The sequence below is a fragment of the Furipterus horrens genome, unplaced genomic scaffold, assembly GCF_987537825.1.
Source record: "Furipterus horrens unplaced genomic scaffold, mFurHor1.1.pri manual_scaffold_10, whole genome shotgun sequence".
In the NCBI taxonomy this organism is placed as follows: domain Eukaryota; kingdom Metazoa; phylum Chordata; class Mammalia; order Chiroptera; family Furipteridae; genus Furipterus; species Furipterus horrens.
The window spans coordinates 58,965,395-58,993,303 of NW_028327180.1; the positions used below are offsets into that span (position 1 = coordinate 58,965,395).

At 42.2% G+C, this 27,909-nt stretch overlaps 1 protein-coding gene across 4 annotated transcripts in view; it reads right to left on the bottom strand.

The window, feature by feature from the left end:
* INSR (insulin receptor) overlaps positions 1-27,909 on the bottom strand; it is a 195,038-nt gene that overhangs the window by 42,004 nt on the left and 125,125 nt on the right. For 2 of the 4 annotated variants that reach the window (XM_090290390.1, XM_090290389.1), the window contains exons 6-11: positions 24,880-25,094; positions 23,869-23,995; positions 11,038-11,288; positions 9,741-9,908; positions 5,916-6,117; positions 4,211-4,246 (exon numbers count right to left, since the gene is read on the bottom strand). In XM_090290390.1, the coding sequence (XP_090146516.1) occupies positions 4,211-4,246; positions 5,916-6,117; positions 9,741-9,908; positions 11,038-11,288; positions 23,869-23,995; positions 24,880-25,094 (999 nt within the window). The remainder of the gene's footprint in view (positions 1-4,210; positions 4,247-5,915; positions 6,118-9,740; positions 9,909-11,037; positions 11,289-23,868; positions 23,996-24,879; positions 25,095-27,909) is intronic. The other 2 variants (XM_090290392.1, XM_090290391.1) reach the window with 1 other exon arrangement.

Consider the following 27,909-nt stretch of genomic DNA (forward strand, 5'->3'; position numbering starts at 1 on the left):
ACAACAAGATCAAGCTAGTTTTATAATGTATTTTCTTCACTTGTGTTAGAAGCATTTATCAAATATGTTCCTTAAAACATAGTTATCTTAAGTAGAACAGAATTTACATTTTTTTCTCAATTTGAAATGAGGATTTTACTTCTTGTAATGAAAGTAACACATGCTTGTTGAAGAAAATTTGGAAAGTTGTAAAATACTACAATTAATGCCCAAGCCAATTTACTTAACCATCTTCCTGTATTTTTAATGTAAGAGTGTTTTTCAAATTCTTTTTTGCTGTTATAAATATTGCTTTGGTCATTATCTGATTGTCTTATTAGGTCCTAGAAACAGATTCCTAGAAGAGAAATCACTAGGTCATGCCTCTTAACACAGCAGCTAAATTTCTATCTGGACCTTGACATTAACATGTGGGCTTCCCAGTGGCCTATGAGACTGTACTTCAACAACGCTGAGTAAGGTTAAAGGGATTTCATTTTCCTTTTTTTGTTTCAGATTTTTAACCTGAGAGACAGTTTTCCAAGCACGACTCTACTGCTTTATGTGTATCTCTCTGTACTGCTGAATGAAGATTTTTCTTTCCTTTTTATTGCTTCTCTTGTGCTTCTCCAGGGAACTGCCCACCTTACCCCATTTCCCAGGGAGCCCTACTGCCCTCCTCACTCCTGCTCCTATGCTGTACATTCCCCAAGGAGCACGTTACCTGCTTCATTCCTGTTTACCAGGGAGCTTTCGTTCAATGACCTGAAACAGCCTTCCCCACTAACCTATCAAATTTTATATCTCAGCAAACTGGCTACAGAGGGGCTAAGGGGCGGGGGGTGGGAGATTGGGACAACTGTAACAGCATAAGTAAGAAACTTAATTGAAATTAGAACTTTTTACAGGTAATTGTACACGGGGTTACTTAGGTTTCATGATAATTATGAAAGCAATCTTTCCCCCTGCTTTACATACTAATTACTGCTAGTATATCCACAGACTTTTGTTCATTTTTATTATCCCTACTGTCCTGGATTCTCATGCTAAGAGTTTCATAGTTATTTCCTTGGGTTTTCAGGGAACACCCAGAAAACAGGTCAGCACACTTTTACCATAAGTGTTAGAGAGTAAATATGTTGGTTTTGTGGGACATGTGGCTTTTGTTACAACTGCTCAACTTTCAAGAGCTTTCAAGCCACTGCAGTATGAGCACAGCCACAGACAAAATGGAAACTGGGCAGCTCCATTCTGAACACACCTCCCTGGCTCGTGGGCCAGCACCTACCCAGCCTTGCACTAGAATATCTGCAAATATCAATGATTTTATTCCCCACAATACACTCTCTTAAATTCTAATTTCTGTTTTGTGTCTAATTGCAACAGATAGGTGCCCAGAGAAAGGTTACTAATCATTGGAGTCCTTCCAGCTCTAACCAGAATAGTTTTAAGAATGATGTTAGCTCAGTTGTTGGTTTCATCTAGGTGATATTTATCTTGTTGCCTCTTTTTCCTTCCTTTCTCTAAATAAGAATTTCTTAACATTATCAAATGAACTTTATGATTTTCCTTACTGAGCCTCCTGATGAATTAGATTACCTGCTCAGATCTCTGAGATGAAGACGACCAGCACAGTTTATATTTAGGACATTTGAATCTCAAGTCCCATATGAACTGGTCCTTGGGTTTTCTTTCAATGTACCATCTTTGTCAGCTTCTGCTAAGAGGTACTATGTTAGTTTCATAAAATAAACAGGGTAAATTTCCATTGAGTTTATATTCTGGAAAAGTTTCCATATTACAGGAAGTAAACTGCTTTTTCAAGTCTGAGAGTACTCTGTAACACTCTCTGGGCCCAGGGTCTTTTAAAAAAAAACAAAAAAAAAAAACTTAATTGACATCTTTTCTTATGCCTTTTTTCAAGTTTATCAGAATATTTAGTTTTGTACTTCTTCTTGAATCAGCTCAGACAAGTTAAAATTTTCCACCTCACTGAAAGTTTCAAATTGCATAACACAGGACTGTCAAGAGAATGAATGCAACATAATAAAATCTTCCTTAGACCGTAGTTTTATGCCACCTTTTTAATTTCTAGTTACTTGTACTTTTTCCCTTTGATTGTATTTACAAGTTTAGCCATATTGATTTTCCCTTACTAATACATTTATATTTTTACATTTTAATTTTTTCTTATCTTAAGAAAGCATATAAGTGTACTTATTTGCATCAAAGCCCTGCTTTGCAATACTGTATTCTACAAGTTAAGGTATGTGAATTCTCATTTCCATTATTTTTCAAACAGATGTTAGTGAGTCTGCTTTGACTGAACAGACTTTTAATTACTGGGAAGTAGAGTTTTCTGTTCAAACTTTTAAAGTCAACTTTCAGTTTTTATTTCACTGTAGTCAGATGATGTGTAGTCAGAGAACAAACCCTACTTTGAGGCTTACTCATTAAGATTTTCATAGTCCCCGGCTGCTGTGGCTCAGTGGATTGAGCGTCAGCCTGCAAGCCAAGTGTCGCTGGTTCAATTCCCAGTCAGGGCACATGACTAGGTTGCACGTCAGGTCCCCATTTGGGGGCGCAAGTGAAAGGCAACCACACAGTGATATTTCTCTCTCTCTCTTTCTCCTTTCCCCTCTCTTTAAAAATAAACAAACAAATAAATTATTAAAAAAGGAACTAAAACAAAAGTACAGTGTAAAAAAAGAAAAGATTCTCATTGTGGTCTTTTTGTATGCAAAGACCAGTGACATTCTCAGATGGAAACCAAAGACAAATCCATATTAGCATAAAATGATCTTGTCAAGCAGGCAAAAATATGTATATGCCAAAAGGATTATCTCCAAAAAGACCACCAATTGGTCACAAAAGACCCCCATGACCAAACATCAACTGGTCTTTCCACTTCATACATACACAGCATTTTATTATCCCATATTCTCACCCTAGACCATTGGTTCTCACCCAAGGTGACTCTGCCCACTGTCCTAGAACCAGGGGGCTCTGGGCCTGTCTGGAGACATTTTTGGTTGTCATTTTTGGGGATAGGTTGTGCTACTGGTATCAAGAGAGTAGAGACCATGGCAGTTCCCATAACAGAACAATCTGGCCCCAGCGTCAACAGAGGTGAGATCAGAAAACCCTGGTCTAGACCAAGGCCTCAAATTTCTAGACCTCTTTTCTACAAGTTTATATTCCAAGTGGCCACTGGAGGACAGATCAAGGCCACACAGATGTCTAAACATAAATAAACTAATGAACAAATACTCTGGTTAACAAAGTGGGTAAAGTGGATCAAAAGGTACAACTTCCAGTTATAAAATAAGCATATCCTGGGGGTGTAAATGTACAGCATGGGGATGTAAATAATACTGTATGGCATATTAAAGTTGCTAAGAGAGTAGATCTTCGAAGTTCTTATCACAAGAACTTCTGTGACTATGGACTTTTTGTGACTGTGAGGTGACAGATGTTTCCTAGACTTATTGTGATTTTCATTTTGCAATAGATATAAATATTGAATCTTTACATTGTATGCCTGAAACTAATATAATGTTGTATGTCAGTTATACCTTAATAAAAATAAAACTGAAAATCCCTCTGTCTGCCTCTACCCTGCCTTTCCAGTTTCACCTCTTGTTCCTCCCAAGAGCCCACAATTCATTCCACCACCTTACCATCCCCTCCAATTCTGTTTGCCCATCACCCTTGACTCCAGGACAACATTGTGTCTTAAGAGAACAAAGGAAGTTCATTCAAAGGGAAGTATGCCTTACTGTCTTCTGTGGAATTCAATATTATGGGACACCTGACTCACACCTATAGTCCCATACTTGTCACCCCCAATAAAAACGTTCTGTTTCTAGGTCAGTCTTCCCTACTAGGGCACATGGTTTAGACCCTGGGAGCAGGCAGAGTTCTGTGCACACAGTAGGTGCTGATACATGTTCAGTGAGTGAATGCAGGGAGGAAACATGTGGCATCCGGGAGATGTGTTAGTAAAGACTTTTTCCTGCATTCATGCCCAAATCTCATTTCAGGGTGAAGGAGGTGAAGGTGTGAATCTGTGAAGCGCCCAGTCCTGGTAGAGCAGCCCTTTGCGTGCATCGAGCCATAAAAGCCCCTGGGTTTCAAAGGCACACACCATACTTTCTGCCCTGCTTGGTCCACCGGCCCTGTGCTGAGCAGCCCCCAGGGGACACGCGCATGTCCCACAGGTGAGTCATACCTACTGTCCTCGGCACCAGAGCCTGAAGAGGATTTTCTGTGAAAACAAAACCAACTACTTTGAGCACAGACAGAAGAGTTTCTTCAGACGGACCTCTCGCTTCTAACACCCTGGAAGCCACCTTCTGTCCAAGCAGCCCAAAGGCACCCTGCCATTTGCCATGAACCACTTTTTCTTATCACTTGAACCACATCTTCCCCCAACAGATGTGGAGAACTTAGCAAGAGGGAGAAAAAATTAGAGAAAATATCCCCCAGAGACCTGGCCATCTGAGGTTCCCTTCAGATATCAAACTTGACTACATTTAAACATCACAACCATTTCCCCAAGTCTGGCACCATTTTGTTTTTAGCAACTAAAATGGTAACTACCTCAATGCCTTCTGTGTCAGGGAAGGAAGGAAGGAAGGAAGAAAGGAAGGAAGGAGGGAAGAAAGGAAGGAGGGATGCAGGGAGGGACGGAGTGAGTGGAGGGAGAAGAGGGAGGGAGGGAAGAAAGGAAGGGAAGAAGGAAGAAGGAGGGAAGGAAGGAAAGTTATATGTTGATGGATCTAAGGAAATGTCTAATCTACTTATATGAAAAATGATGATGGTGGTTTGAAGAGACATATTTTAGAATCTTGTTTTATCCCAATGTAAACTTTTTGGGGTTTTGATCCACTTTGGGAATAGCCAATTGTATCAGACACTTTTGGGTAGCCATCTGCAAAAGTCTTTAATAGTGAAGAGGAGAGGTCAAGGGTAAAAAGACAGAAGGCCATTAAAAGCCCACATCATACATTTGCTGAGATAACTTAGAACAAGTTCTTGTCAGCTCAGAAACATAGGCTTTCACCCATGTAAGTAAGAAATGGAGCACCTGCTTCAGTGGGTAGCTATAAAAACTAATGAACTAATATGATGCAGACAGTGCTATAGGCCCCAAGGTGGCGCAGGTCAGGGATGTTGCTCCACATCCTACAAGGCACAGGACAGCCCCACCACCAAGAACAATCTGGCTCCAAATGTCGATAGTGTCAAGGCTGAGATTCCCTGTATGACTCATGGAATCTCACAATCAATCCTAAAAGTTAGGAACTATTATTTATCTCCATTTAACAGATGAGTAAACTGAGGCAGTGAGAGAGGTGAAACACAGAGACCCCCCCCCAAAAAAAAACTTGCCTTTTACCTAGTGTATCTCCTTGTAGAAGTAAAGATGGATGAAAACCCTAGTCATTTTTACTCAAACTCTCTCAGTAGATCAGATGTACATTAGCAAGTCCCTCCATGAACTAACAGGTAATGCAACATTTAAATGAGAACTCTCTGGGTTTGAAGATGCTGTGGGAAGTTCCAGAAGGATTAGAAGCTGACATATATTTTAAAGAGAGAATGCTCTGAGTTTGCCACTTGGTGATAATCAAGCCTAGGCCATTTCTCAAGACTGACGTCACTAACCTTACAAAGTTTGTCTCAGAACTCAGATGGATATCAGAGGCTGGCTTAAAGTGTTCTGGATAGTCAGGAAGCACAGGTTGACTTTTTTAAAACTTTCCCCCTTTTATCAATATTTGCTCTTCCGGGTTAAGGGTCCTGTTGAAATCACAGTATCTCTTCCTCTGTGTAGGGAAGAGCCTCAACATGGACTCTGCCCACTCTCTGGGTCCCCCTTCATCTATTCCCTAAGTCATGACCCCAACCCCAAGCCAATGGAAGCTTCTGACCTGGGGACAAAAACCACATTGTGCAGGTAGTCCTCAAATGTTTTCCTGAACGAGGACTCCTCCAGCTCCTTCAGAATCTGAGCGTCAGTCTTCGGGCAGGAACAGCATTCCCCGGCAGACTCCTCGTCCTCGCTCTGGTTGTGCCTCTGGGAACCCTCTGACTCAAATGGCGGGGACCAGGTCCGGGAGGGTAGCTTCAACCCTAGGGAAATGCAGAGCAGGTGGACTCAAATCTCCCCCTGAAACACACACACACACACAGAGCAAAGGGACCTGCTCAGAGCAGCTGGGCACACAGGACAGAGCTTGGGACTAGTTGTTCAAGTTCTACCGTGAAAAGTAAGACCTTTTATGGGAGAGTCCAGTGAATGGCAGCTCAGAAGATGCATATCAACATGTTCCAGACACTGTCAGACACCATATCCCCACGGGGCTGGAGACTGTAAGAAAACTAGGCTTGTCCCTGCTCTCATGGAACTTTCTAGTGCACAGGGTCTACAGAGAAGGGTAGGGAATATGCAATAAACTAATAAATAAATCTTCCATGGGTCAGATGGCAGGGTCAAAGAAGAGGGGAGGGGTGTGCTGCTGATCATGGGGTGGTGACTGCTGAGCAGTCCTGAATTAAGTACAGGAAGGAGCCATGCACACAGCTTGGTGTAAAGCAGTTCAGACAGAGCACAGAACATGTGCAGAGGCCCCGAGGCAGAAATGTCCTCGACAAGTTGAAAAACATCAAGGACCCAATGTAGCAAAAAGGGAACATGGGAGAGAATAGTGGGAGATAGAGTTAGAAAAGAACGGGGAGCCAAGTCATAGCTGAACGAATGAATCAAGCCAATCAAGCAACCACATAACGACAAAGGTCAGAAGACATAGCAGAATTCTACTGGGACTTCTAAGAGGTCTGGCTTAGAGATCCAATGATTACACTGGACCATCAAACTGCAGCACAAAAGCACGATCTATAACTTCTTCAGGAATCCCTAAGTCAGATTAGAGCAGCAGCTCTCACCCGGGGATCATTCTGCACCAGTGGATACTTGGCAGGGTCTAGAGGTAGTGCTGGGTGTTGGGATGGGGGTGGGGGGTAGGGCAGGACAACTGGTCTCTAGAGGGCGAGGCCAGGCCCTGATGGTCACCCAGCAGTGCAGAGCACAGCTTCACCCCAGAGGGTTATCTGGCCGGAAAAGCCACCCTGAGCAGAGAAACTAAAGACATGAGAGGTGAGAGGAGACTGAAGTGGGAAATTGTTTGAATAAGCTTAGAAAAGGGAAATACAAAAATAAAAACCACCTCTCAAAGTGGCAGTATTAACAATACAAAGCTGTTCTTTAAGTAACACACTGACTGTGTCCTGACCCATGAGGTCCAGTTGCATAGCCACACTTGTGCTACAACCTCAAGAAGGCACACTACTCCTCAGGGGCAAAACCCATGACAGTCCCTTGGAGTCCCCGTTTCCTCCACTGGCCTTTGACGTCTGGGGCCTACCAGTGTCTGCTGAGCAAAGGAGACGCCACCCTTCCTCCCCCTTGAATGGGCCCCGCAGATGGTGAGCTCAAACTGTCTTTCTGCGAGTGGCGAGTATCTACGTGGAAGCCCAAGTACTTCCACAGCTGTAAAGCCTACAAAGGACTCTCAAAAACACCTCTTAGGTTTATTAATGGACATGGAATAACCTGGCTGGGTAACTGTTGGAGGGCTAGTGATGGCATTATGGGTAGGAAAAAAGTCAAGATTTCCTTAGTGGTCGGGGGGTTGTTCTGACAATTCTCTGGAGAGAAGGAACTTTTGATCAGGTGCAAACATAGCTACTGACACGTTACTCTTTCCAGCACCCACTCATGACACTGGATGTCCCATGATTTTCTGGGACTATAGGCATAGTGGCATACCTAGAACAGTCAAACAGAGACAGAGCAGATGGTGGGAGACAGGCTGGGGAGGGGGTGGGGAATAAGTGTTTAATAGGACAGAGGTTCAGTTTGGGAAGATGAGAGGGTTCTGCAGATGGAAGGCGGTGACAGCTGCACGGAAGTGTGAGTGTGCTTCACACCACTAAACTGACATTGAACATAATTAAAATTTATGTCACGTGTATTTTATCACAATAAAAAGCCATATAGTTGATAAGACTATAATGTATAATTTAAATATGCTATTCTAAATGTTCTCACCAAAAGAAAAAAAAAGATAAACATGTGATGGATGGATGTGTTAATTAACTAGATAGGAGTCCTTTCACAATGCAGATATACACATATCAAATCACAAAGTATGTTTTAAATATCTTAAAATTTTAATTGTCAATTATACCTCAATAAAGCTAAAAAACCAATATTGATATGAATAAGAAGCCACTACTGGTTATGGTTAGTATGTTTATTTATTTTAATTGTGTTGGAGAGTTTACAGGTTGGTGTGTGCATTGGGATTTTTGAATTATGGCAAAATACGCATAACAAAATTTACCATCTTAATCACCTTTACATGTACAATTCAGTGGCATTAAGTACACTCACATTATTGTACAACCATCCCCACCATCCATCTGCAGAACTTCCTCATCTTCACTAACTGAAACTCTGTCCCCAGTCAGCACTAGCTCTCCCTCCCCCTCCCGTAGCCCCTGGCCCCCCATCTCCTCTGTCTCAGTGAACCTGACTCCTCTAGGGACAACTTGTGCGTCACACAGTATCCACCCTTAGAAAGCTTCCTGTTTAATTACATAAACTTTGGTATCATTAGAAATCAAACCATGTTTAAATAGTCAAATTGTAATGATAGATTTAAGACTTCCAGAATAAAAAGTAAATTAAATAAAAAATAAAAGTTGTTGCTCTTAAGAAAAAGGAAAGCGCTGATCGCCCTGCTGCTGTTGATGGTTCTAGCTGATAGTTTCCGTTCTCTGAGGTGGGGCCAGCAGCTGAGCCCACAACTGGGCTTGCTCTCGGGTTATATAATGGCAGCCAGGGAGGCAGGGAATGAGATTGCAGGTATACAGACAGCCCATGATCCTACAGCTAGGACAGCTCCTTGAGATCATCTGGCCTTCTGCTCTTTGACTTGCCCAGAGCCCTACAGAAGGTCAGAAGTCCAGCCAAGAGCCTGCCAAGAGCCTATCAAGAGCTCCTGGCCTCAGCCATGCCTCGCCAGCAGACCTAAGGTCAAGGTCTAAAGATCACTAAATCAAAAAAAATCTAAAGAAAAAATAAATACAGACAAACAAAAACCAACTAAAGAAAAAAATGACCTGTTTCTCCAGTTTGGAGTCTTTTAAAACCCATTTTTAAGATAATCTTAAACTAATTTATATAGTTTGAGGCTTCATATATTTTTTCATTTTTTCTATAGATAGATGGAAGCCCATTAAGTAAATAAGATTAAAGACTGAAGAAAATCATTGTCAGTATAAATTTCTAATAGAAAGCACAGGAGGAAAGAGATTATCACTCCTTGGTGTCGAGGATCTTTAATAGGGTTAAGGGTCTAAATGACTTTTTCAACCACCTCTCAACACGCTTGGTTGTTTCTAGTTCCACAGTGAAGCCTCCTATGGGTTAGCACAGCTGTATCCCCATTAGGCAGGGTGGGGAGGGGCAGGGGGAAGGAGGAGAAAGTTCCAGAGGAACATGATGACAAAATATGGGAAACTTTAGAATGTGCACTCATGCTGTAGTGTTTGTTTCCCTGTGAGATGGAACTGAGTGTGTACAAGCCTGCTCTCGAGCACACACTGGGAAGTGGAAGTGGAGAGACGTGGAGCAAAGTGGACTGGACGTGTATAAACCCCGCTGCTTCTACACATCTGCCCGCACTCACCTTTGAGGCAATAATCCAACTCATAGAGCTCGCTGTCTTCCGCCTGCCTCTCCCAGAAAACCAGGTAGTGAGTGATGTTGCCATTGGGGTCAGAGGGAGGCTTCCACTTCAGGATAATTTGGGATGAGGAGTTAGAAACTGAAATGGGATCCAGGGGCACAGAAGGATCTGGAAAGGTAAAAGAAAGCAGGTCGACTGTGAAGAGGGTGCAAACTGTAGGGTGGGTGTGAGGGGTCACACAGGTTAGACAAACCATGAAGGTGTTTGCCGCACTGCTGTTTAACAGCTGAGAAAACTGGAGGCACACAAAGTGCCTGCCCACGAAGGACAGCAAGTACACAGTCACAGTCCATCCCTACCACAGACCACATAGGTCAGGTGGGCATCCATCTGTCCGTCCACTCACCCAGCTCCCACATAGGCCAGGCTCTCTGGAGCTCTGGAAAGATGCTGGGGAGAGGGAGGATGTGGAAAGAGACAAACTCATTTTCTGGTTAACACCCCAAACTGAACCCAGTCACAGGGCAAATGTTGACAACTACATGCCATTCACCTGGCTGCACAGGGCTTCCCTCAAGGATAGAAGTGACTGAGAGAGCTGTGAGGAATGCAGTACAGGACACAGTGTGTACAAAGGCCTGGGAGCTGGAAGTTCCTGGAAACTGCAAGTCCTTTGGTATTGCTAGAAGGCATAGAATGAGAGGGCACCAGCCAAAAATGCTGAGCCTGACTTCTTAAGTTTGGGCTCTATCCTACAGGACAGGGTTTCTTGTCCGCAGCACTGCTAACACACGAGCCCTCCTGGGCCCCAGGGTGCTGCGCAGCGCCCCGTCTCCACTCACCAAGGCACAGTCACAACAACCAAACACATTTCCAGATCCCACAAAATGTCCCCTAGGGGCAAAATCACCCCTAACTGAGAACCACTACTACAGGAGAAATATAAAAATATAACCGAATTGTTCTGCAATACTCCAACATGCAAAAAAAGAGATGGGGAAAGGGGTGCAAAATGAAACAAAAATGAAAAAATGTTGATAATTGTTCAAGCTGTGAGATGGTCATGGGGTTTATTTTTCTTTCTACTTTTGTGACTGTTTGAAAATTTTCCACAATGGAGGAAGACATATTATACCCCTCGGGTGGCTTGTTGCTACTGCCTTGCCTTCTGAAATGATAAACCTCAGAACCTAGCTCTTCCAGAGGCCAATAGCCACATACAGAAGCACTTCATAAAATCTCGCCACATCAGTATGTTATAGGCAAAACGTCTGATTGCTCTGCATAATATACTTACTGGTGGCATCTGTCTGAACATAGATGATGTCGCTCTTGGCCCCATATGTACGGCGTTCATCAGAAAAGGTGACCAGGGTCTTCACAAAAATAGCATACTGAGTCCAAGGCTTGAGACCCCTCATGAGCCATCCGGGATGGCTCTGGGACTTCGGGTCATTAGACCTCAGAGGCGGGTCAATGTCCACCACTGTCCAGCTGTTGGATCCACACGCATCCTGCCCGTCGAATTCTGTCACATTCTGATAAGGGCTTTCAAGGCGAAAGAGAAGATAGTTACCATTTTCAGCTATTGCTCTTGATGACCTGAGATGTGGCCAGTGGAAATTATACCCTCTAGCATTGCATCCTCTTCACCAGCAACCTTATGCCACAAGGAAAAACAACACAGCAACAGCCAAAGAAAAAGGAACCACCTCCTCTGATCTCTCAACCATAGTAATATGTAATAATAGTGATAAATAATATTTAATAACACATTTATTATAATTATATTATATACATGTAATTTTCATACCCTGGCTGGTTTGGCTCAGTGGATTGAGTGTCGGCCTGCGAGCTAAGTGTTGCTGGTTCAATCTTCCAGTCAGGGCACATCAGAGAAGGAAAACTCTGATTCCAAAAAACCTCCGCTGCCTTGCGGCATACCTCTTCAGGGGAAAGGCTAAGGGAGTCAACCCCGACAGAAAATCCGGAGCCGGAGTCCCTAAGGCGGTTTGACGTTGTAGTCAACACCGGCAACTTCTGTGGCGCACCTGAAGCCAAGCTGTATTGACTCCGTCTTTCCCTTGGATCCTTCAGCTGCGAAGAGAGGGGGGGTCTGCTGCATGGGCAACAGCAGACCCTCCATATCACCCTGCCCAGGCTCTGTAGCTTCATCGCAAGATGTCGATTCAACACGGGAGGAGACAGATACTGTGTCACTCCCGAGTCGGACTGCACAGCCATTCTCGGTGGTGCAGATAGACTCTTAAGAAGCTACACCATCGTCTCTCGAGACGGACGGCTGCCGACGACGACGACATGTAATTTTCACAGTATATGTAATATTATATAGCCTGTACATGTAATTATAATAATAAATAACATTAAATGTTTAATAAGAAATATTTAATAAGTAGTAATTAATGTTTCCCAATAACAATAGTGATGATGATAATACTAATAGCAGCCACCTCATGAGTTATTGTTAAGATTACATGAGAGTGTATGCAACTTCTCAGTACACAGCCTGACACACAATCAATCTTGAGAAATTGAGCTATTTTGATATTAACACTAGTTTGGGAACATGAAAAATTCTTGAGATGGTGCGTGGGGATAGCTGTACAACATCACCAATGTACACAATGCCACTGAGCTATACCCTTAAATTAGTTTAAATGGTCAATTTTACTTTATGTACTTTTCCCACAATTTTTCTGGCCTCTTTTCAATGGTTTTAATAAAGATCAAATTACTTATATGGTCCACAAGACCATGCAAAGACTGTCCCTCCATTACCTCTCCAGCCTGGTCTCCCACCAGGCCTCACATTCCTACTTTTTACTTCTGTCATTTTTTTTAGATGTGACCCACTCTCTCCTGAACTCTTGCATTTGCTACTCCTCTGGCCTTTTTGACATTCTGACTCTGGCCCTTTCCTCAGACTTTAGTCCATTCTCACTTCACCAGGGAAGCCCTGCCTGACCTCCGTGCTGAGTCCATTCTCTATGGTCCTGGCCATTGAAGCACTGTCACAATGGTCATTTTATTTTTTTTCTTGAATTTACAGGGGTAATATTGATTAATAAAGTTATACAGGTTTCAGGTGTACAATTCTACAATTCATCATCTCTACACTGTATTGCGTGTTGACCATGCGAAATCAAGTCTCCTTCCATCACCATTAACCCCTCTTTACCCTCTTCTACCTCCCCCGACCCCACTTTCCCTCTGGTAATCACCATACCATTGACTGTTACTATGAGATTTCAGGATATTTCACTTAATCTATCCAACTTTTTCACTCAGTTCCCCCAACACCACTCCACTCTGACAGCTGTCAGTCTGTTCCATGTGTCCATGCCTCTGTTTCTATTTTGTCAGTTTATTTTGTTCATTAGATTCCACATATGCGTGAAATCACATGGCATTTGTCTTTCCCTGACTGGCTTATTTCACTTAGCAAAATAATCTCCAGGTCCATCCATGCTGTTGCAAAGGGTAAGATTTTTATCTTTTTTATGGCTGAGTAGTATTCCATTTTATAAATGTACCACATCTTTTTTATCCACTCATATACTGATGGGCACTTGAGCTGCTTTCAACCTGACTGTTCTAAATACTACTGCAATTAACAGAGATGAGTAAATTCTTTCAAATTAGTGTTTCATGTTTCTTAGGGTATATTCCCAGGAGTGAAATCACTGGGTCAAAAGGCAGTTCCATTTTTAATTTTTGAAGTAATTCCATACTGCTTTCCACAGTGGCCACACCAGTTTCCATTCCCACCAACAATGCATTAAGTTTCTCTTTACTCCACATCCTCACCCTCACTTGTTGTTTGTTGATTTATTGATGTTGGCCATTCTAACAGGTGTGAGGTGATATCTCATTATGGTTTTAATTTGCATTTCTCTGATGATTAATGACCTTGAGCATCTTTGCATGTCCTCTTTGGAGAAGTGTCTATTGCAATCCTTTGACCATTTCTAATTGCACTGTTTGTTATTTTGGTGTTGAATTGTTGGTGTAAAGTTTGACTTTTTTGCACGTATCTATCCAATTTTACCAACATCATTTATTGAATAGACTGGTTTTACCCCATTGTATATTCTTGCCTCCTTTGTCATAGATTAACTGATCATATAGGTACGGGATTCTATTCCAGTACATGCAGTTCCAATAACAATGGCTTTGTAGTATACTCTCACATCAGGTAGTGTGATTCCTCCAACTTTGTTCTTCTTTCTCATGATTGCTGTGTCTATTCTGAGTCTTGTGGTTCCATATACATTTTTGGAATAGTTGGAATATTTGTTATAGTTCTATGAAATACGACATTAGTATCTTTTTTTTAAAGTATTTTTATTGGTTATGCTGTTACAATAGTTCCAATTTTTTTCCCCTTTGCTCCCTTCCATCCAGTAACCCCCTTCCCTCCAGCAGTCCCACCACCCTTAGTTCATGTCCGTAGGTCGTGCATATAAGTTCTTTGGCTTCACAGTTTCCTACATGATTCTTAACTTTCCCCTGTCTACTTTGTACCAATCAATTATGCTTCTTAATCCATGCACCATATCCCCATTTCTCCCCCTCCACTCGCCCAGCTGATAACCCTCCAAATGATCCCCCTAACCTATGATCCTGTTCCTATTCTGGTTTGCTTAGTTAGATTTTGTTTCTATTTTTTAGATTCAGTTGCTGATAGTTGTGAGTCTGTTGTCGTTTTAGTGTTCATAGTTTTGATCTTCTTTTTCTTAAGTTAGTCCCTTTGACATTTCATATAATAATGGCTTGGTGATGATGAACTCCTTTAGCTTCACCTTGTCTGGAAAGCACTTCATCTGCCCTTCCATTCCAAATGATATCTTTGCTGAATAGAGTAATCCTCGTTGGAGGTTGCCTTTCTTCAGATTGAATCTGCTTGCCAGTCCCTTCTTGCCTGCAAAGTGTCCTCTGAGAAATCAGCTGATAGTCCTATAGGCGCCTCCCTGCAGGCAACTCTCTGCCCCTCTCTTGCTGCCCCCAGGACTCTCTTTTATCTTTCACCTTTGGCTTCTCAATCGCGATGTGTTCTGGTGTGTTCCCCCCTGGGTCCAGCTCGCCCGGGACCCACCGTGCTTCCTGGTCCTGTATGTCCATCTCCTTCGCAAAACTTGGGAAGTTTTCCTCATTTTTTTCAATTCTTGCTTCCTCATTCTGCACTGGTTAATTGTATTTTTCTTCTTTATGTTCCAAATCATTGATTTGAACCCCGGTTTCCTTCCCTTCACCATTGGTTTTGTGTGGATTTTCCTTCATTTCACTTAGCATAGTTTCACTTCTTCCCTTATGCATCTGCCATACTCAAGCATATCTGTCAAGCCTGTGAGCATCTTTATCACCAGTGTTTTGAATTCTGCGTCTGTTAGGTTATCTATCTCCTCATCTGTTAGGTTGGCTATCTCCTTGTCACTTAGTTCTCCCACTGGAACCTTGACCCATTCCCCATCTCCTCATCCTGCCAGACTCCTGTGTTTGTTTGCCTCCGTGTCCCAGGTAGAGCCGTCACTCCTGTTACATTGTAGGGGGTGGAGCCTTAGGGATTTGTCAGTACAGGGCAACCTGTTTCACCATGTTGTGGTGCTGTATGTAGGGGAGGGGTTCGAGAGGGAACAATGCTGCCTGCCTAGCACTTGCCCCTTTTCCAGGCACCTCTCCCACTTCTGCACTGGACTGGCATCCCTCTAGCTGCTGCCCTGGCCGTCGTTCCCAGAGTGGGTGGGTCTGCGGACATTCTAGGACCATGGGGGCCCTTTAAACAAGTGGACTCTGCTGAGAGACCGGCAGTTTCTTCCTTGGCCCCAATCCCCACTGGTCTGCACAGTCAAAAGCAGTGAGGCTTGATTTCCCCAGTGCTGGGACTGTGAGCTGCTAGGTCCGGTGAGAAGCTGGGAACGCTCCCCAAGTGTCCCTCCTGACTTTTTAAAATGTGTGACTGTGCTTTCTGCCTGCCTGCCGCTGCCGCCGCCGCTCTCTCCACCACAATGTGTCCTTTCCGCCCTGGCTCTGCCTCTCCTACCTGTCTGGATGAGTATTTCTTCTTTATATCTTTGTTTGCTGGATTTCCTTGCAGTTTGATTTTCTGGAACTTCTGGTTGTTTCTAGTTTTGAGGTAGTTGTATTCCTTCTTAGTTGTGGAGGGAGATAGCGTCTATGCCTCCATCTTGGCCAGAAATCCCAAATATGACATTAGTATCTTAATCAATTCCTTTCTTCATTGTCTTACAAATACATGTTTATTACATCCTTGGTTAAATTTATTTCTAGGTATTTTGTTTTTCTTAATGCAGCTGTAAATTGAACTGTTTTCCTAGTTTCCCTTTCAAATAGTTCATTATTGGTATATAAAAATACAACCGATTTCTGAACACTTACTTTGTATCCTACTACTTTATTAAATTCATTTATCATTTCTAGTAGTTTTTTGCTGGAATCTTTAGGGTTTCCATATACAGTATGATGTCATTTGCAAATAATGAGTTTTACTTCTTCCTTTCCTATTTGGATGTCGTTTATTTCCTCCTCTTGTCTGATTGCTGTGGCTAGGACTTCCAATACTATGTTGAATAAGGAAATACTTTTGGTTTTTGCCTATTGAGTATGATATTCTCTGTGGGTTTATCATATATGGCCTTTATTATGTTAAGTTATACTCCTTCTATTGCCACTTTCCTGAGAGATTTTTATCATAAATGGGTGCTAAATTTTATCAAATGCTTTTTCTCTATCTATTGATATGATCATGTGGTTTTTATCTTTTATTTTATGTGGTGTATCACATTTCTTGACTTGCAAATATTGTACCAAGCTTGCATCTCTGAAATAAACCCCACTTGATCATAGTGTATGATCTTTTTAATGTACTGTTGAATCTGGTTTGGTAATATTTTGTTGGGGATTTTAACATCTACATTCATCAGGTATATTGGCCTATAACTTTTTTTCTTCAAAGAGTCTGTGTCGTTTTAAAATTAGAATAATGCTGGCCTCATAAAATGAGCTTAGGAGTCTTACTTCCTCCTGAATTTTTTGGAACAGAGAAGAATAGGTGTTTGTTCTTTTTTTTAAATCCTCACCCAGGGACATTTTTTTCACTGCTTTGAGAGAAGTGGGGAAAGGAAAGAAAGATGTGAGAGAGAAACATTAATTGGTTGGATTAGTTGCCTCACACACATGCCCTAACCCAGATCGAACCTACAACCAACCTAGATATGTGTCCTGACCAGGAATTGAACTCACAACCTTCAGTGTACAGGACAATGCTCCAAACAACCATGCCTCATGGAATAGGGCTTGTATTTGTTCTTCACTGAATGTTTTATAAAATTCTCCCATGAAGCCATCTAGCCCCAGATTTTTCTTTGTTAAAGAATTTTTTCATTACTGCTTCAATTAGTTGTAATCTGCCTATTCATATTTTCTGATTCTTCTTAATTTGAGTTTTGGAAGATAGTATCTATCTAGGAATTCATCCATTTCACCCAGATTGTCCAATTTATTGGCATAATGTCTTACAAATTTCTGTGCTGTCAGTTGTTACTTTTCCTCTTTCATTTCTGATTTTTTTGTGTCCTTCCTCTTTTTTGCTTGATGAGGCTGGTTAAGGGTTTGTCAATCTTGTTTATCTTTTCAAAGAACCAGATTTTAGTTTCACTGATCTGTATTTTTTTTAAGACTGTTATTTATTTCTGCTCTGATCTTTATTATTTTGTTTCTTCTATTCACTTTGGGCTTTCTTTGTTGAGATTTTTCTTGTTTCTTGGAATGGGCCTGCAATGCTATGAATTTCCCTCTTGGGACTCTTTTCACTCTATCCCATTGATTTTGGGTTGTTGTGTTCTCATTTTGTTTCAAGATATTGTTTGATTTCTTCCTTGATCTTATTATTAACCCATTCATTGTTTATTAACATGATATTTAACTTCCCAGTCTTTGTGTGTTTTTCAGGGTTTGTTTTTTTCTCTCCTGTGATTGATTCTTAGTCTCATACCATTATGGCCAGAGAAGATGAATAACGTATCAATCTTCTTAAACTTTTTAAAGTATATTTTCTTAATTATGCTATTACAGTAGTCTCAATATTTTCCCTTTTGCCCCCCTCTGCCTGGTACCTCCCTTCCCTCCAGCAATTTCCCAACTCCCTTAGTTCATGTCCATGGGTCATGCATATAAATTCTTTGTTTCTCCATTTCCTATACTATTCTTAACATCCCATTTTGTACCTATCGATTATGCTTCTTAATCCCTGTACCTTTTATCCCAGTCTCCCCCTTCCCCCTTCCACTGACAACCCTCCATTTGATCTCCATATCTATGGTTCTGTTTCTGTTCTAGTTGTTCGCTTAGGGTTTTTTTTTTTCTGATTCATTTGTTGATAGTTATGAGTTTCTTGTCATTTTACTGTTCATAGTTTTGATCTTTTTCTTAAATGTGTCCCTTTAACATTTCATATAATAAGGGCTTGGTGATGATGAACTTCTTTAGCTTACCTTGTCTGGGAAGCACTTTATCTGCCCTTGCATTCTAAATGATAGCTTTGCTGGATAGGGTAATCTTGGTTGTAGGTCCTTGCTACTCATCACCTTAAATACTTCTTGCCAGTCCCTTCTTGCCTGCAAAGTTTCTTTTAAAAAATCATCTGACAGTCTTATGGGAACTCCTTTGTAGGTAACTCTCTTCTTTTCTCTTGCTGCTTTTAAGATTCTCTCTTTAACCTTTAGCATTTTAATTATGATGTGTGTTGGTGTGGTCCCTTTTGGGTCTAGTTTGTTTGGGATTCTCTATGCTTCCTGGACTTGTGTGTCTATTTCCTTCACCAAATTAGAAAAGTTTTCTTTCATTATTTTTTCAAATAAGCTTTCAATTTCTTGCTCTTCCTCTTCTCCTTCTGGCATCCCTATGATTTGGATGTTGGTACATTTAAAGTTGGCCCACAAGTTCCTAAGCCTCTCCTTGATTTTTTCAATTCTTGTTTCTTCATTCTATAATGGTTGACTTTTTATTTCTTCCTTATGTTCCAAATCGTTTATTTGAACTCCAGCTTCCTTCCCTTCACCATTGGTTTCATATGGATTTTTCTTCATTTCACATATAGCCTTCACATCTCCCCTCATGTGTTTCCCACACTCAATCATGTCTGTCAAGTCTGTGAGCATCATTATCACCAGTGTTTTGAACTCTATGTCTGTTAGGTTGGCTATCTTCTCCTTGCTTAGTTCTCCCACTGGAGCCTTCATCTGCTCCCTCTTTGGAACCATACCTCTCTGTCTCCTCAACTTGACAGCCTCCTGTTTTTGCCTCTGAGTATCAGGTAGAGCTGTTACACCTGTTATGTTGTAAGGGGCAGAAACTTAGGTATTTGTCAGTGCAGAGCAACACGTTTCACCACCTTGCAGCATTGTATGTGGGGGAGTGGTCAGAGAGGGAACAATGCCACTTGGTCAGCACTCACCCCTTTTCCCGTCACTTTACCCCTTCGGGTATGCAGCAGGTGCCCCTGTAGCTGTTGCCCTGGTTATCGTTCCCAGAGTGGGTGGGTTTGTGGGTATTCTAGGACCAAGGGTTCTCTAAACAGACTCTCATGAGAGATGAGCAGTTTCTTCCTTCACCCCAACCTCCACTGGTTTTCATAGCCAAAAGCAATGTGGCTTTATTTTCCTGGCGCTGGAACCGTGAGCTGCACGGTCAGGCCTGGTACTGGAATCACTCCCCAGGTGTCCCTCTTGGCTTTTAAAATGGGACTGCTCTTTCCAACAGCCAGCCACAGCCACTGCCTTGCTGGTGCCATACCACATCCTCTCCACTCTGGCTCCGTCCCTCCTACCTACCTGGATGAGTCTTGTCTCTTTATATCTTTGTTTGTTGGACTTTCATGCAGTTCAGTTTTCTGGTAGTTCTGATTGTTTTTTGTTTTGAGGTAGATGTAATCCTTCTTTATGATTGTGGAAGGAGTGTGTCTACCTATGTCTCCATCTTGGCCAGAAGTCAATCTTCTTAAATTTATTGAGCCTTGTTTTGTTTCCTATCATATAGTCTATCCTAGAAATGTTACATGTGCACTTGAAACAATGTATATTCATTCTGCTTCTTTGGGTTGAAATGCTGTAAAGACAGCAATTAAATCCACCTGATCGAGTGTGTCATTTAAGGCCACTGTCTCCTTGTTGATTTTCTGTCTGGAAGATCAATCTATTGATATCAATTGGGTGTTAAAATCTCCTACTATGACTGTATTACCTTTGATCTCTCCCTTTATGTCCGTCAAGGTTTGCTTTACACAAATATTTAGGTGTTCCAATGTGATGAGCATAAGTGTTTACTAGTGTTATAGCCTCTTGTTGGATTTTTCCCTTTGTCATTATATAGTGTCCTTTGTTTCTTACTATAACTTGTTTTAAAGTTCATTTTGTTAGACATAAGATTGCTACCTGGGCTTTTTTTTTTTTTTCCTTTCATTTCCATAGGCATGAAATGTCTATGTGTGTGCATCTTTTGTTCTGAGATGGGTCTCTTGGAGGCAGTGTATATATGGGTTGTGTTTCCTTATCCATTCAGCTACCATCTGTCTTTTGATTGGAGTTTTTAAGCCATTTACAGTGAAAGCAATTATTGATAGGTACGTATTTATTGTCATTTTATTGTTTTAACTTTATTCCTCTTTTCTTCTCCTCCTCCTCCTCCTTTTCCTCTGTCTCCTTCCCCTCCCTCCTTTTCTTCTTAAAGGATACTTTTAACATTTCTTGTAATACTGCTTTGGTGGTAACAAACTCCTTTAGCTTTCTCTTATCTGGGAAGCCCTTTATTTCTCCTTTACTTTTAAATGATAGCCTTGTTAGGTGATGTAGTTTTGGTTGTAAGTCCTAGATTTTCATCACTTTGATTATTTCATGCCAATCCCTTCTGGCCTGAAGTGATTCTGTTGAGAAATCAGTTGACAGTCTTACGGGAGCCTCCTTAGAGGCAACTAACTGCTGCTTTTAAGATTCTTTGTCTTTAACCTTTGCCATTTTAATTCTGATGTGTCTTGGTGTGGAACTCCTTGGGTTCATCTTATTTGGGACTCTGAATTTGTGTGTCTTTTTTCTTCACCAGGTTAGGGAAATTTTCAGTCATTATTTCTTCAGATAAGTTCTCAATCCCTTGCTCTCTTTCTTGTCCTTCTCATATCCCAATGATGCAGATGCTATTATCTTCACGTTGCCCCGAAGGTCCCTTAAACTATCCTCACTTTTTAAATTCTTTTTTCCTTTTGCTGCTCTGCTACCTGTCTTCCAAATCACTGATTCTATCCTCTGCTTCATCCAACCTACGGTTTGTTCCTTCTAGTGTAGTCTTCATTTCAAATATTGTATTCATTTGTGATTGGTCTCTTTTTATGGTTTCTATATCCTTTTTCATGCTCTTGTAATTCTCACTAAGTTCCTTGAGCATCCCTTTAACCATTTTTTTGAACTCTATATCTGATATAGTTTGACCCCATTTAATTTAGCTTTTTTTCTGAAAATTTCTTCTTTCATTTGAGGCATGTTTCTTTCTCTCCCCATTTTGGCTGCCTCTTAAGTGTTTGTTTCTGTGTGTTAAATAGATCTGCTATGACTCTCAGTCTTCGTGGTGGCCTTATGTCGTAGGTGTCCTTAGAGACTCAGTGGCATGGTCTCCTTGATCACCTTGCCTCGGTGATCCAAGAATGTCCCTTGTGGGGGTTTTGCGGGCCCTCCTGTTGTAATTGAGTTTTGATTGCTGTTGGCCCATTCATGCATGAGATTGACCCTCATGCTGGCTGACTGTAAGGATTGACCTTGACTACAATGTACAAGCTGCAGGGTGGGTGCAGACCACTCAAAGCAGAATTCAGCTCTGTAGGGTCCTTTGCCTACTGAGATCTCCCTTTGGATATGCTTCTTGTTAAGCTAATTGGATCCTGCTCTGATGTTTTCTGAAGCTGTCCACTGGATACGTTGGTTCTGCAACATCTTGGGTTGGACTCTGGGGCAGTCCAATGTCAGACACTGCCTATTATTGGCCCTGGGCAACGTTTCTGATGCTACAAAGCAATTTGAAGTTTGTTGCTGTTTCTGTTAGGCCTCAGTATGTGTGGGTAGGACCTGCCTGTGCACCAAAGCTAGCTTTTGCCAGCACTGGGCCCGGGGGCAGGTCAGCAAAAGTCCCAATAAAACCTTAGATCTGCCTCTGCCTGCCACTGCCTGCTACACTCAGTCACTGCCTATAGTCAAGTTCCCTAAGGTAAATTCGCCATTAGTCACCAGGTAGGGACAAGAGGTCTTCGCCAGGTTGAAACAGGTTCAAACTTGGTGCCAGTACTACGTCTGAGGCCACTCAGCGAATGTCCCAGGGTATACCTAGTCTAGCTGCCATCTGCTGGGTGCTTAAACACCTTTGTGGTGTGACAGGTCTAGGGAGTAATCTTGATGAGGCCAGCAGAGTTTATCAAACCCAAGCACATCAAGATTTGGCCCTATGAATGGCAGGTTTCTACATAATTTGGGCACATGCAAAAAAAAAATGTCCCCCATATCAGAGCCACACAACTTAGTCTGTCCAGAGTATGTCCAAGCTCAGCAGGGGGGAGTCAAGAGGATGGGGCTAGTAGATCTCCTGTGAGATAGAGATGTCTGTCAGACTTGGAGGAAGTTGAGGGTCGTGGCTCCCACCCCAGAGCCACACAATTCAGGCTGTCACAGATTCTGTCCAGACATAGGGCGTAGCCACCAGGAGCCAGGAGTGGGGCTAGTGGATCTCCTATGTAAAGGATGCACCACCAGTCAGGTTCACAGGAAAGTAAGGGGGATGGCCCCACCCAAAGCCACACAATTCAGTCACTGATGCCCCTGAGTCTGTTCAGACCTCTACACCCTGGTCCAGGCATTTGACTACTCAGCAGGGCCCAAGCTCAGCAGGGGTGGATGACAGGGACTCCAGAGAATGAGGCTATTGCATTTTCCCAGGCTGACGCTGCATGGAGGGCAGTGTTCCACCCAAGAAAGATGGCATCTGTGATTTGGGAATGGGACACAACACAGGGATCCTGGCAGTTGTCTCTTTAGCTTTCTCCCCAGAGCCACAAACCCCCATCTGTCCTCAGGTGACTCAACTCCACTCCACCCTCCCTCTGCCAAAGCCAAGTGAGTGGCTATGAATGAGATTTCGGCCCTTTGAACAGATACCTGTGTCTCTAGCAGACAGAATCCCCACTTATTTTCACCCTGGCTGGTGTGGCTCAGTGCATTGACTGCTGGCCTGCAAACCAAAGGGTCACCGGTTCGATTCCCAATCAGGGCACATGCCTGGGTTGCAGGCCAGGTCCCCAGTTGGGGGCATGCATGAGGCAACTAAACACTGATGTTTCTCTCCCTCTCTTTCTCCCTCCCCCTCCCTTCTCCTCTCTCTAAAAATAAAATCTTAAAAAAAAAAAAGGAATCCCTACTTATTTTCAAAGTCAGATATTATGTGGACATCTCTTCCAAGCTCTGGTGCTCTGGGCTGGGGTGACTGGCTTGGAGTTGAGACCCCATGCTTTTCACAGAGAACTCTGCAGCTGAGATATCCCTCCAGGATCTCAACTGCCATCCATGGGAGTGGGGCCAGCCCTTTTCTCATCTCTGCCCTTCCTTCCTGTCCTGATGTGGCTTCTTCTGTAAACCCTTGGTTATAAGACTTCAGCTAGTCTTCAGATGGTTTTTTCAGATTGGGGTCTCCGTATGTTCATTGTAATTCTAGTTTGATCCTGGGAGACAGTGAGTGGAGCATCCAACTACTCTACTGCCATCTAGGATCTCCCTGCCGCAATTTTTTTAATGTTAAAAAAATACAAAATGGGCAAAAAATGAAAATTTTAAAAACTATTAACTACAATGAACAACTTTTCATTGAGGGTATCTGGTGAGATGCACATATAAAAGTCAAAATGGAGTATTGCTATAAGAAATTGGCCAACCTGGACCTCCAAATGAAACCTGTCTGCTTTAATTACTGGTTTTTCCACAAGTAGGAAGGAGATAAGAGAGGTGCCTCAGAGGAGAACAAGGAGCACACACATAACACCAACATATCTTCACTCTCTACTTACGCCTCTTTGTAGAAGAGCATGAACCCCAGTAGGTCTCGGAAGTCAGGGGGCCAGTATGGCTCCCATCTCAGCAAGATCTTGTCAAAAGATGTCCGAATATAAGAAAATTTAAGCAATTCATTTTCACCTAGAAAAGTTTTGTTTTCAAAAAAGCAGTATTAGTATTTCATAATTTGTTTCAGCCTAAAGCAATGATCCTACACTCCCAAGAATGTCCATGAAGAGGGAATATCAACCACATCACTCAGTATTTGAAGGGAAGAACTGCTCATGGAAGTTGGCCCCTACTGCCAGCCAATTACCTGGCCAGATGCTCAACTGAATAACAGCAGTTGGCACCAATGCAAAAAGAACAACAGGCTAATAGTTAAAGAGTCCTGACACAATATTGTCATGCACATGGACTTTCAAGCCTGATATGTCAGAAGATGTAACTCCAGCGCAAAGGAGCACAGGTGAATTTAGTTACTGGACAGATCATTATACCTTGGACAGACAATTCTTTGGCTCTCTAAGGCCTTGGAAAGGGTAATTTCCTCTGCCTAGAATGCAAAACTTCCCTTATGCTCCACCCCAACCTTACTCTTCCTCCCCAGAAGGAATCAACTATGCATGATGGTATTATGGAATCCCTGTAGCCCAATGCTCAGATATCTCCTCAAGAGGGAACCTATCACAGGACTTTAGTTGGCTGACAGTCGCCAGCTGTTGCAACTGCAGGACCTGCTGTAGCATTTGAGCCAAAGCCATATATAAAGAGGTGTCATTCAATTGTTCATTCATTAACCCAATGGTTATGTGGCATCTTCTAGTATCTGGAACTGTATCTGGTGCAGTAGACAGACAACATATACACCTGTCCTCAGTATTTCAGAAAGCCTATCACACAGAATTGTTTAAGCTCACTTTGGGGACATTGATAATCTCTGAGGGCCAGTGTGATAAGTGAAAGGAAGGGAAGACAAACTATCTGGTCCACAGGCCAGAAGTACCAAGGGTATCACCACTTACAGGACGCCTGGTCCCCATTGGTCTTCAGGGCAATGTCATTCCTCTCCTGGCGCCCCTTTGTTCCTGAAACTTCTTCCATCTTGTGAATTTCTGACAAGCAGAGTTTTGGATTATAGTGGAAGAAGAGTTTCCCCTGAGTGATGGTAAGGTTGTGCTTGCTCCAGTCCCACAGCTGTCTTAGGTTCTGGTTGTCCAAGGCATAGAAGGAGTAGTTCCTATGGAAACACACATACTTAGTCATTTATCAGCTTATAATCTCCAACTCCAAGATGGCAGAGCCATAGCTGGAGTTGATCTTATTCACCATTATATACCCAGCCCTAACCCCTTGCTTATCACAAACTCGGTAAGTGTTGAATGGGGGATAGAAGAGGCAAGGGAAGTTGAGGGAGCATTCATGGCCAGGAAGGTGTCTGAGCTCCATCTTTTGGGGAAAGAGTAAGACTGTGATGGATTTGAGATATGGGTTTCATAGAGAGGAAAGAATGAAGACAAGAGGCACCTGAGCTGGGCTCAAGGAAGAGCAAAGTAGCCTGCTCTGGCCAACCGGTGACAGGAAACAAGACTGGAAAGCTGCAATGAGCCACACCCTCTAGTATACTGCATACCAGACCAAGACTAAGAACACATGACCTTCTTTGATAAGCAGAGAGAGCCATTGAAGATTTTATAACAACTCAATATCTTGCTTAGACCTGTGCCTTACAGCTATTAGTGGACCACCAGCAGAATGATGGATGGGAGAAGCAAAGCATCTAGGTCTGTGTTGTACAATCCAGAAGCCACTAGCCACCTCTAGCCTATTGAGCACTTGAAATGTGGCCATTCTGAACTGTACTGGAAGTGAAAAAACAAATTTTGAAGACTTAGCATGCAAAAACAGAGTGTAAAGGCTCTTTTTTGTAATTGCTTATATTGGTTCCAAGTTGAGATGGCATTTTAGATGTCATGGGTTGAGTAAAATGCGTTACTGAAATTCATTTCACCTGTTTCTTTTAAAGTTTTTTAAATGTGGCTACTAGAACATTTCAAGTCACATATACAACCTGCATTATATTTCTGTTGGACAGCACTGGTCTATAGTTCTAGGATACCCAGCTAGGAGATCATTGGAATAATACAAATAGAAGGTCTGAACATCAACAAAAAAGCAGTTTTATGGCAGAAAAATCAGCATGAGCTGTTGAGTAACTCAAGGTAGTCTAAACAATTCTGTGGACTGGCTTCCTGAAAGCCATGATCATTCCCTCTTTTCCCTTGCCTTCTTCTACTGTACAGACTAAAAAAGGCAAATATTCACTCCCCCAGACTCCCTTGAAGCTAGGAGCAGCCACATGACCCAGTTCTGGCCAAGGAGATATAAACAGAAATCAGTGTTGAGGGTAAGAGTGTAGGAGGTTCCAGGTAAGATCTTTTTAAAGAGTCTCAATTGGCATACACCTTTGTCCCTTTCCTCTTTCCCTGTTGGTTCTATAGACATAAGGTTGGGGGTGAGGGAGTCATCTTGTGACCATGAGGAACACAAAGATGAAAAAAGCCAGGGTCCTTTCCTTGATGGCAATTTTGGATGGCCTTCCTCAGACTTCTGGCCCAGGAGTTCATCTCAATCTGCGTGAAATATGGTTAGTCTGGGTTTCTGTTGTTTCACTAACTGAAATAGGGTTAGTGCAACTTTAAGAGGAACAAATCTGAGAAATAAAGGACAACTGGGGCAAAAAGGGGAGTCTCATTTTATATGTGCTGATTTTGAGGTTCCTGTAGGGTCACCTGACTAAGGACAGGCTTGGGGGTAAGCCAGAGCTGAAGGTCTCAGCACTAGAGATCACTAGAGAGATGGCTGAGTCTGGGAACCAAGGACACCAACTCTCAAAGGGGAGCTGAGAGAGGAATGAGGAAGAGATACAGAAGGCCAGCAGCGTATCTTGGGGGGATAGAACCTGTGGAACAGAGGAGATGAGATTTCATAGAGGAACAAGTGCAGTCAATATCAACAGGGCCAGGACAAAAGAAGGTCCTGGATGCAACAATTGAAGGATCCTGGTCAGGCTTGCACTCCAACTCACAGTGAAGTCCAGAGAGCCAGATGCCCTGTTTAATTCCAGCTAGTGCCCTGGAAGGGCACAAAGTTAGGCTGTCCCCCCTGTGACTTCCAACAGAGACTGTAAAACAGGTATCACTTTCATTGGCTGGATCTTAAGACACGTTCCTACACACATTTCTTCCTCTCAAAGTTCTCCAGGGACATTCTCCTAATAGATGTTTTTTTGGCTTTAAAAACCCGTAAGTTACAGCATGGTGACTATGGCTAAAAACACTGCCCTGAATATTTCAATAGGTCTTAAAGGTCCTTATCATAAGGAAAAGTAATTTTCTTGTAGCTATGTACAGTGATGGATGTTAACTAGACTTACTGTGGTGATTGTTTCACAATGTATACAAATACAGAACCATTATGTTGTAACCTGAAACTAATATGTTATATGTCAATTATATCACAATAGAAAATCCCTACATTTTTCTATTTTTCCCCCAGTTTTATTGTAATATAATTGACATCTAACATTAATTAGTTTTAGGTGTACAATATAATAATTTCACACATGTATTATAAAATTATTACAACACTAAGTTTCACTAACATCATCATCTCACTCATCATCTCACATAGTTAAAAAATATTTTTCCTTGTGATGAGAACTTTTAATACCCACTCTCAGCAACTTTTAAATATATACTACACATTATGTCCCCAGGACTTATTTTATAACTGGAAGTTTGCACCTTTTGACCACCTTCATCCATTTCGCCCATCCACCCCTGAATCTCCAACCCTGCCTCTGACAACCATCAATCTGTTTTCTCTATCTATGATCTTGGCGGTTTTTTAGAGTCTACATATAAGTGAGATCTTACAGTATTTATTTTTCTCTGTCTGGTTTGTTTCCCTTAGCACAACACCCTCTAGGCCCATCCATATTGTGACAAATGGCAGCATTTCATTCTCTTTTATGAATAATATGCCTAACTAAT